Source organism: Diabrotica virgifera, chromosome 3, assembly GCF_917563875.1.
Source record: "Diabrotica virgifera virgifera chromosome 3, PGI_DIABVI_V3a".
Lineage (NCBI taxonomy): Eukaryota > Metazoa > Arthropoda > Insecta > Coleoptera > Chrysomelidae > Diabrotica > Diabrotica virgifera.
Genome location: NC_065445.1, coordinates 188,465,161 through 188,475,974, shown reverse-complemented (window position 1 = coordinate 188,475,974; position 10,814 = coordinate 188,465,161). Strand labels below are relative to the sequence as shown.

The following is a 10,814-nucleotide window of genomic DNA, read 5'->3' as shown; positions in this document are numbered from 1 at the left end:
GTGTATTCTAGTTGTAGCGATTGCACATCTATTATATCTTCCATTAGTACGTTGAACAGGAACGCGCTTAGACTATCTCCCTACCTGATTCCTAAGGGCTTGTTCATATAAGAGCGGTTTTCCAACGTCGACGCCGCGATTTACCTGTTTTCCCCTATTTTCCTTGGTATTAGGGTGAAACTTTAAAGGCGGCATTAGGGTGAGATCAAGTAACACAGGTAAACCGCGCAGTCGACGCTTGGCAAACCGCTCTTATATGAACAAGCCCTAAGACGCCCTGCGATTGTCTTTATTGTTTATTTATTAACAACTAGTTTCATTATCGCATGGCGACGGGGGATACAATCAATTGCCCTCTACAGTCTAGTCATTTCTGACATCCCCCTATTTTAAGGTAAGAAAGAGATAGTTAATGGGTAAGGCAGTGTTGCCAGATTTCTACCATCATGTCGCGTTCTATCTCAGCGGCATAGGGAACCCTTTTTTATGAATGACTCTCGTACTTAAGTAATATTGGATCTAGAATATTTCATATTACTTACTCTCTTTGAACAATAATAAAAACACCATCTTAATAAAAACAATTTATTTGCACAATATTTCCCTACAGTTCCTCGTGTTTGTTTCCCCACTCTCCCATTATCATCACAGCCGCTTTATGTCCAATCATCATAGAGGGTGCATTAGTGTTAGCACTAACTATTTTCGGCATAATACTAGCATCGGCCACCCTTAAGTTTTTTACACCGTGCACTCGCAGTCGAGAATCTACCACTGAAGAGCCATCCTCTTTCGGGGCCATTTTGCACGTACCAACTGGATGGTATATCGTTGAGGACAAATGTCTTATTGAGCATTTCCAGTAGTCATCTGATCGGTATTCGTATTTCTCGCACTTAGGGAGATTTAGTTTTACCAGTTGGGCGTCGTATTGTTTGAAAGGTGGTGTGTCGATTAATTTTTCAGCATATCTGTAACAGAAAAAAAATGAAAAATAACGGTCAATAGTTTTATTTATAACATATAATTTAATAACAGGCTATGACGACACTTCAAGCGAAAACGCAATTTGTCTGGGGCCATAATCCTAGCACCGCCTAGGAAAAAATCTGAACTATCAACTGACAGTTGTACAAATCAATATTCAAATATTTGCATCGTTGCAAAAGTGATTAGGAGACCATTCAAATGATGTATCCCGTGACCTCGCTTTGTATTAAAAAACCGTCGGTTACGTCATTACGCCAAAACTGATGACTTAAGTTCTAACGAATATAATATAATGATCGACCATATATCAGATTTTTACTCTAAGGCAGCTGCTTGAAAAGGGATGAGAATTCAACACAACTATCCCATAATCTCTTTGTAGATTTCTGACAAGCGTACGACAGTATTAAAAGGGATCAGATGTGGAATGCAATGGCAGAACTTTCAGTTCCAAAAAAACTTATACAGCTTGTTAAAATATGTGTAAATGGCTGTAGATCCAGAGTACGGATAGGTAACAAACAAAATCGTTCGAAATAAGCAGTGGCCTGAAACAAGAAGATGCGCTGTCACCTCTCCTTGTTAATATAATCCTGAAGAAAGTGGTAAGAACAGCACAAATTAGAATAGAATTACTGACAGTAAATAGACCAAAATTACTACTAGCATACGCAGATGATATTGACATTGTGGGAAGCACAGTCACCAATGTGAAGGAGACTTTTAATAAATTGGAGGTAGAGGCAAAGAGAACTGGTTTAAGGGTAAATTAAGAAAAAACTAAATACACGTGCATCAACAGATAAAAGGGACGAGATAGAATAGGGCAAAATGTTACGGTAGACCCATATAACTTTGAAAGAGTGGAGGGTTTTAAATACCTCGGAGCAACAATCACTGTGATTAGGTTGGCAATTAAAACAGTGATTAGACCGGTGCTCACGTATGGATGTGAGACGTGGACTTTGTCCAAAGGCAGTTGAAAGAAAACTTAGATGTTTTGAGAGAAAAATCCTCAGAAGAATCTGTGGACCTTATCACGACCCTAATAGCAGTAAATACCGAATGAGAACAAATGCTGAGGTCAAGCAGATGTATAGGGCGAGCGACGTAGTCCAAGAAATTAAATCTCAGCGTCTAAGATAAGCTGGCTATGTCCATATGAGATAGTCAATAGATGTGGGGAGATCTGTGATCTTCCCACAGGAAGAAATCACTTATGACGCCCACGAATGCGATGGAGGGACAATAAATGGTCAGATTTAAGAACAGTGGGGCTACCCACTGACCCAACTATCATGGACGACCGTTCAAGTTGGAAGCGAGTTATGCAGTCAACCAAGACCCACCCAAGGTTGTAGTGCTACCAGAAGAAGAAGAAGAAGAAGAGGAAGAAGAAAAATATAATATAGCAATTGCTAGCCATTCAAACATTAAAATTGAAGATTTTGATATTTTTTAAAGCGGTCTATTTCTGGAATAATGAATTAATAGTCCATTCTTTCACGGTTTTTGCTCTAAATTTTAAAGAACCGTTTGGATTGACATGAAATTTAGTATACACATAGCTTACATGTCAAGGAAAAAAAGTGATATTGTGTCGATGTGTGCTTTTGACCTGGGGGTGACTTTCACCCCCTCTTGGGGGTGAAAAAATATAAGTCTAAAATAAGTCCGGAAATGGATAAACTGACTAATTTTAAGTAACTGTTGTTCTATAGAGCTTTTTCGCCAAGTCAACACTTTTCGAGTTATTTGCGAGTGAATACGTTCACTTTTCAACAAAATAACTACATTTTTAGATGGTTTTTCTCAAATAACTCAAAAAGTAAGTATTTTGTCGAAAAAAACGTTTTTAGCAAAAATATACCGTGCAAAGTACGCAAGTACGCGTGCAAGTAAAAAAAATGGTGTACGCGTTAGGTCTCTGGACCTCGTAAAACCAGAGTTATAGCCAATGAAAAATAGATTCATATTCACCAAATTTCAAATAGAATACTTCGAAGTGATATATCCAAAATATTAAGCACTTTTAGGGGAAAACCCATTATAACTTTTTAAAAGTGTTTAAAAAGGCTTTATTTCTGTTTTTTTAAAAAGTTTCTAGCATTACATTTAAGCAAGTTACGCTCAAATTAAAGTTTGTCGCTCTTGTTTTGACTAAAAAAATCGGGAAGACCACCCCCTAATTAGCAACGTAAATGAAATTAATCGTTACCGCTCCACAAATTATTTTACTTATGTTGTGTTTATATGATCTGTAAGTCTCATCGATTCAAAGTGCTTATTTTGGAAAAAAATTGGTTTTAAAGTAAAATTTTTAAAAATTTTAATTTTGAAAAATATACTTTTTTTCAAAATAACTTAAAAATTGTTAGAGATATCAAAAATCTCTAAAAACAAAAAAGTCAGCATTGCTTTTCTGAATATCATGTATTTTTTTGTTTTTCTGTTAGACAAAAATTGATTGAGGTTTGGTGTTTCTAAATTTGCATAAATTCGTGATGAGTGACTCGTTCAACCCCTTTTAACTACAGCTCTTTCAAAAATAAGGACTTTGAACCGATGAAACTTACAGATCATATAAACAATACATACACGGGTCAAGAAACTTGTGAAGTCGTAACGATTAAGTTCATTTAAGATACTAATTAGGGGGTGATTTTCCCGATTTTTTTACCAAAAAAAAAGGGACTAACTTTATTTTGAACGTAACTTGTTTACTTTTGATGCTAGAAATTTTTTTTATAAAACAAAAATGAAGCTTTTTTAAAAACTTTAAATAAGTTGTAACGAGTTTTCCCGGAAATGTGCTTCATTTTTGGTTATTTCACGTTAAAGTATTCCATTTGGAATTTAAAGAATATGAACCTATTTTTAATTAGCTATAACTATGCTTCTACTAGGTATAGAAACGTGATATATACACCATTTTTTAAATTTTTTACAGGCTATATTTTTGCTACGAATGGTTTTTCGACAAAATACGTACTAATTGAGTTATTTGCAAAAAAACCGTCTAAAAGAGTGGTTATTTTGTTGAAAAAATGAACATATTCACTGGCAAATAACTCGAAAAGTATTGACTTAGTGAAAAAACTCTATAGAACAAAAGTTACTTAAAATTAGTCAGTTTATCAATTTCCGGACTTACTTTGGACGAATACTTTTTCACCCCCAAGAGGGGGTGAAAAGCATCCCCGGGGCAAAAGCACATATCGGCACAATATCACTTTTTTTCTCTGACTTGTTAGCTCTGTGTATGCCAAATTTCATGTCAATCCAAGCGGTTCTTTAAAATTTAGAGGTTTTGCAATATTTTACCGTTAAAGAACGGACTATAATTCAATACTTTTGCATCATAGTTGACTAAGTACATGATTTTGGTTAACCTTGTAGAAATAAATATTCGAATATTCGAATAATACATTGTTGCAAAGTAGATAAGGAGACTTTTCAAATGAGGTGTAATTACTCCTCGCCGACAGGATCGGTATGTATTTGATAGGATTAGCTCGTATGACGTACAAATGTTCGTATAACTGTACATAAACTCTATGCGGCTTTAGAAAATACCGGCAACATTACTCTATGTGACCAAACTTTGACATGCGATACTACACATGCATTTCATAATTTCATTATTGGATTTAAGATTTAATTTAAGCTGCTTTGCCACAAACACCAATGTCATGGCTTTAATTTTAAATTCTAAAGTGCTTATTTAATTTCCCATGTCCATGTTCACATTTTACACAATTTCCATATGCTTAAAATGTTTTTTCTACAACCGTGTTAAAAATGCAATTTTTAGCACTCCATACGAGCGTTAAAAATGCTACTTTAAGGCACTAGTGCTTTAAAAATTTTATGGCGCTGCAGTTCGTATTGACCTTATAGGCAATTTTGATGCAATGTCAAAAAAATATAAAAATGGAATGTCAGTCAAGTTCAAGTAAAAGTTTTTGTAGATATTGTCCTGTAATTACGTTTGTAGAAAAAATATTGTATGATATGCGTGTTAAAAGCTACATTTTTAAGGCACTCATGTGAATTGCAACACTCGCTATCGCTCATTCTGCAAACTTTTACATGCGTGCCTTAAACGTGTAATTTTAACACTTATATTATAAATAACTATTAAAGAAACTTAAAACATACAACACACAGGCAAACAAAGTTTCCCAACTTTGAACACTTTATTTTAGATCTTATTGAGTGTTATTACATTCCTGAGAAATAGATCCCCTTTAGATGTTACAAAAGTAACATAAAGCACTTACTAACGTATTTTAAATTCAGTAACTTTCTTTAAATTTAGGTGTACATATATTTTAAATAAATCAAATAACTAAGTCTAAAAGTTAAGTTTGAATTTCTTGTGTGAGAGTGACTAACAATAATTCAAATAAAGAAAGGCGCATTTCATGGCTTTTTTAAATAAACATTGCGCGAATTATTGACTCCATTAGTTAGGCAACTTTCACAACGTACCAGTATTATAAGTAGTAAAACTCAAAGTTTAGTGCAAGTGGACGTCAAAAGAAGATATTATTTACCATTATGCAACGAATTAACTAATATATGGAAGTATTGGTTATAATAATTATCTACAGAGGTGTTAATGACAAGACAAAAATAGTTGGAATGGGCCGTGAACATTTGTTTCGGGTGGGTATTTGTTTTGTACTACCTGTTCTTCTTAATGTTGTTCTGAAGCTATTTTCTTGTGGCATTTTTGTAATTAACTGGTTTTGATGGGAAATACAAAAATTATTATTGAATTAAACAAAAATGTTGTTGCTTAGTAAAAAATTCTTCTAATAATTTATTTAATCTGACTCATTTATATCGGCATATACAGTTCAGTGGAGAGATTCAAGTATAGTCCTGAAAGAAACAGATAGTAAAAAAGAGAAAAATCAAAGAAGTGGCTCTAATATGCTAAATGAAACCAATTGTGTCGCAAATTCCTCGGTAGAATGCAGTAGGATGTGGTTACCCATACTAAAAGAGAAAGTCAATAGAAAAAAAATACCACGATTAGTAAGTCGATAACATATCGAGTTAGTGCATATTGTATATTTTAGTATTATTTATACATCTGTGTATTACTAATATTATTTATAATTTAAAATAACATATGTACATATTAAGGTCAGAGTTTGGTATTAGTTTGGAGAGTAATTCCCGACAACATTTTTGTTTAATTCATTAAGATTTGTAGGATTTTGACAACCGCATCAGATTTGGACGTCGAAAGGTTAATAAAATAATTTTTTTAGTAACATTATGGCTTATTTCCCATCAAAACTAGTTAATCTGTTCTTCTTGTATGTCAAAAATGTGTTGTGCATTTAGATGGCCGCCCGTCTTCAGTTGTTTGACCTAAAACACTGCTTCCTCCCAGTAACTACAAAGCATTTCTACAAACATAGTAAATATCATCGTGGCCATACCCCATTGTAGAAAACTACAGGGAAGTAACCAGGGAAGTTTAAAATGTCAGTTTTGAAACTGTTTCCTCATAAAAGTAATTGTCATCCATGTGGGATCGGTACTCACCTGAGTGACCACAGACGTTCGGTTAAAATAAGCGCCTATTTGTAAATTCAATGAAGTCAACTTTACTAAGTCTATACCTATATCTATACGAGGTTCCTACAGCCTCTGCTGCTTCTGGCATTTCGACCGCCATTGTTTTCTCTCCACACATTCGTCTTCTTTGATGGTCTCTCATTATGTGCCGTACATTTTCTACCCAGGCAACTAAAGGCCTTCCCCTGCTTCTTCTTTGTTGTGGTATGTAATTTAAAGCTTTCTTTGGCCAACTATCTTCATTCATTGGTTTCACGTGACCATACCACACTAGTTGTCTCGTTTCAAATCTATCTACACTGGAATATACAGTTTTTGTCCTCCTTCTAATATCTTCATTCCTGATGAGATCTTTTTTTGGATATACCACACGCCGTCCTTAATAGATAATCCATTTCTACTACTTCTATTCTTATTCTTTTTTTTTTCGTGATCTGCCAAAATTTTGCTCCATAAGTCATAATAGGCTCTACGAAGGTTCGATAGATTGTCAATTTCGTTTTTTGTCTTAAATCGTTTTCGTTTTAAATCGGCCTATGATAGTGTCCTAAGAAATAAATTGTATGAAGCCATGGATGAATGCCACTTCCGTGATAAACTGATAAGATTGGTTAAGGCTACAATGCGTAAAATCGTTTGCAAAGTCGAAATACAGGGCGAACAATCACAGGCGTTTGAAACAAATGTTGGGCTGCGACAAGGAGATGCGCTGGCGTGTCTCCTCTTCAATATAGCTCTGGAAAAGGCGGCTAGAGATGCACGAATAGACAACAGAGGAAATATTTTTAATAAATCATCCCAAATTTTGGCATATGCAGATGACGTGGACCTAGTTGCCCGCACAACACGCAAACTAGAAGAAATGTATACCACCTTCTCAAATGCCTCGAAAAATATGGGCCTGAAAGTAAACGAGGAGAAAACTAAGATGTTGGCATCAACACCCAACAATAGAGCCAGAAACATCGGTCACCAATTCACTGTTGATAGCTCTACCTTTGAAGTGGTGGACAAATTCACATACTTAGGCTCCCTGATCACCAAGGAGAAGGTCATGACGGAAGAAATTAAGCGAAGGATAATCCTAGCGATCAAATGCCATTTTGGACTGAGTAGACATATGAGAAGCAGAAACTTAAGCCAAAAAACAAAAATAACCATATACAAAATCCTTATTCAACCTGTTACGACATATTGATCGGAGACATAGACCATCTCCAAGGCAGATGAAAACCTTCTGAATAGAGCAGCCTTCTGAAAACCTTCTCCAAGGCAGACGAAGGATCCTGAGAGGAATATTCGGTGGCATCTGTGAAAATGGTATTTGGAGGAGCAGTGGCGTGCTGGAACTTTTTAAGCGGCCCGGTGGTTTTATAGAAAAGCGGCCTCCCATCCTCATTTTACCTTCTATTATCAGGATGCTTCATTCGTTAGTTATAAAATCAAAAAAACAAAAATATAAATTATTTTTAAATAAAACATAAAACTTTGAATTCAACGAGTTTTTTAATTTGCTATATTTTTTTATTTAATAATAAGCAATCTTACAAATAATAAATGACATATATGACAATATTGTATGCAGTAAGGCAGAAATCATCATAAAACGATTTGTCTTGATAAAAGCGTTTTTCGATACTTCCAATAATTCCGTCAAAAATGTGCAAGACGTGTTTCCATTTTTTATTCTACAGAGTTTGAAGGAAATTGGAAAACCATAAATATACTTGTATGTATGAAAATAAATCTGTAGCAATCTATTTATGTATATAGTCTCATTCATTTACTTAATTAAACTGTATTTTACAATTAAAAAAAAATTAAATGGTGTTGAAATGTTTTAATAATACACCCACGGACAAAAATATTGCATTAATATTTTGAAATTAACGTGTGGAATGAAATTTTTGGTGCTGCCCCCAGTGTCACAGAAATCAGATTTCTTTTCCGAATGCGATGTTTTAAAGTATTATATAAATGGTATAATCGGATTTAAATTTGATGTGGGCTATATGGTGGCCAACATAATTTTTAAATTGAATCTCACCAAGGTAAGTATTCACTCTTCTACCGACATAAAGACCTCCGTTATGGTGCATTAACACGAATTTGTTATCCGATATGGCTGGCAAATGGCAAAACATGATTTTCTAAAATGTTTTTAATGTACACATCAGCTGTCATTCACCCAATCACCTCCACAAGTTCGGTAGTATCTCCTTTCCACGAAATACCACTCCATAGCACTATGCCGCCACCATCCAAATTAACGCTTTGTATGAGGTTACATCTGGCATACCGTTCATTATATGGAAGCAAGATTGACAAAACTTCGTCTACAGAAGAGTTAGTGAACAGTATGCCAGTTGTAACCTCATACAGAGCGTTAGGTTTGGTGGTGGCGAATAGTGCTACGGAGCGTTGAAAGGACATACCGAACACGTGGAGGTGATTAGGCGAATGCCAGCTGACATGTACATTGGAAACATTTTATTAGATCATATCTTGCCATTTGCAAGCCACATTGGATATGACATACTGGTTGTGAGATTCAATTTAAAAATTATATTGGCCAGCATATAGCGCAGATCAGATTTAAATCCGATTATAGCATTTATAGGACACTTAAAAAAATCGCATTCGGAAAAGGAATACTATTGCTATGATACTGGGGGGCTAAAGATAGTAGCACCAAAAATTTCATTTCACATGCATATGAAATATTTTTGTCCGTGAGTATATTATTAGCAAAATTAACATTCAATTAGAAATTAAATATTTTTTTTGTTACATCTAAAATTTTTTGTGAAAAAACCTATTTGACCGGCCTCAAGAGGCCGCGGCCTCTCGGTGATTGCACCGATTCATTTATATGGCCAGCACGCCACTGTGGAGGAGGAGGACAACTACGAGGTATTAGTGATGTTGATTATAGTTACTTTCGAGTATTCGTTACAAATCGTTACTTTTGTATAAAGTAATCATTTATAGTATTCGTTACTTTGATTACTATGATTACTTTTGTATCTGAGTACCGGTAATCATATCGAGAATCGTATTTCTCAGCAGGTAGGTATTTTGTATAGGTATTCCGATATAATAACGACCTTCACGAAGTACGTAGTACCTATTCAGAGTAATCAAAGTAATCAAAGTAGATACAATAGTCGTTACTCGCTCTGTTACGATTGGTACGAAGTAATCAGGGTAATCAAAGTAGATATAATAGTCGTTACTCGCTCTGATACGATTCGTACGAAGTAACGAAGTAATCAGAGTAATCAAAGTAATTAAAGTAGATACAATAGTCGTTACTCGCTCTAATACGATTGGATTGGTATGAAGTAACGAAGTAATCAGAGTAATCAAAGTAGATACAATAGTCGTTACTAGCTCTGATAAGATTGGTACGAAGTAACGAAGTAGGTAATCAGAGTAATCAAAGTAACGATTTGCCTCTCTGTATAGTAATCGTTACTTTCGGTATTCGTAAGTAACGAGTACTTTGTAACGAATAGTTACTTTTTCAACATCACTACGAGGTATACCACAGATATAAACATATATTTGGTGATAAAGACGTAGTATCACTTATAAGAATATGGAGACTAAGATGGGCAGGACATCTAGCAAGATCACAGCATAACAACCCTCCTAGAAGAATCCTTATGTCACAACCTGTGTGAAGTAGAAATAGGGGTAGGCCAAAACTTAGATGGAAGGATGGTGTAGATGAGCATGGGAGAAAAATAGGCACAGCAAGCTGGCAACGGTTGGCAATGGATAGGTCTAACTGGCGTAATACACTTGGGAAGGTCGAGGCTCTTTCACAGGGCTGTAGCACCATTGATGATGATGATGATGATGAGATAGTTGGTGATAGACGACCCACAAATATGTGCCTGTTATTTTGTTTGTGAAGTAGACTAAAGTGAATGTCATATATACAATTTTAATATGTGATAGTTTTAAATATTTTTATTTCTATTTATTGAAATATTTTTATTTTTGTTTATTAAAAGACTTCTATTTATTAATGTATGTGTTAGTGCAATGTCTTACACTAACACATACATTAATAGAAGTCTTTTAATAAATAGATATAAAACTATTTAAAACCATCACATATTAAAATTGTATATATGACATTCACGTTAGTCTACTTCACAAACAAAATAACAGGCACAGATTTGTTGGTTGTCTTTCACCAACTATCTCATCTCCCT

The 10,814-nt window shown here is 34.7% G+C and overlaps 1 protein-coding gene across 1 annotated transcript in view; it reads right to left on the bottom strand.

The window, feature by feature from the left end:
• Window positions 1-571: 571 nt before the first annotated feature.
• Window positions 572-10,814, bottom strand: part of LOC114332576 (glucose dehydrogenase [FAD, quinone]) — a 28,238-nt gene continuing 17,995 nt past the window's right edge. Inside the window, exon 4 of the mRNA XM_028282398.2 lies at window positions 572-971. Within this exon, the coding sequence (XP_028138199.1) occupies window positions 605-971 (367 nt within the window). The 3' untranslated portion in view covers window positions 572-604. The remainder of the gene's footprint in view (window positions 972-10,814) is intronic.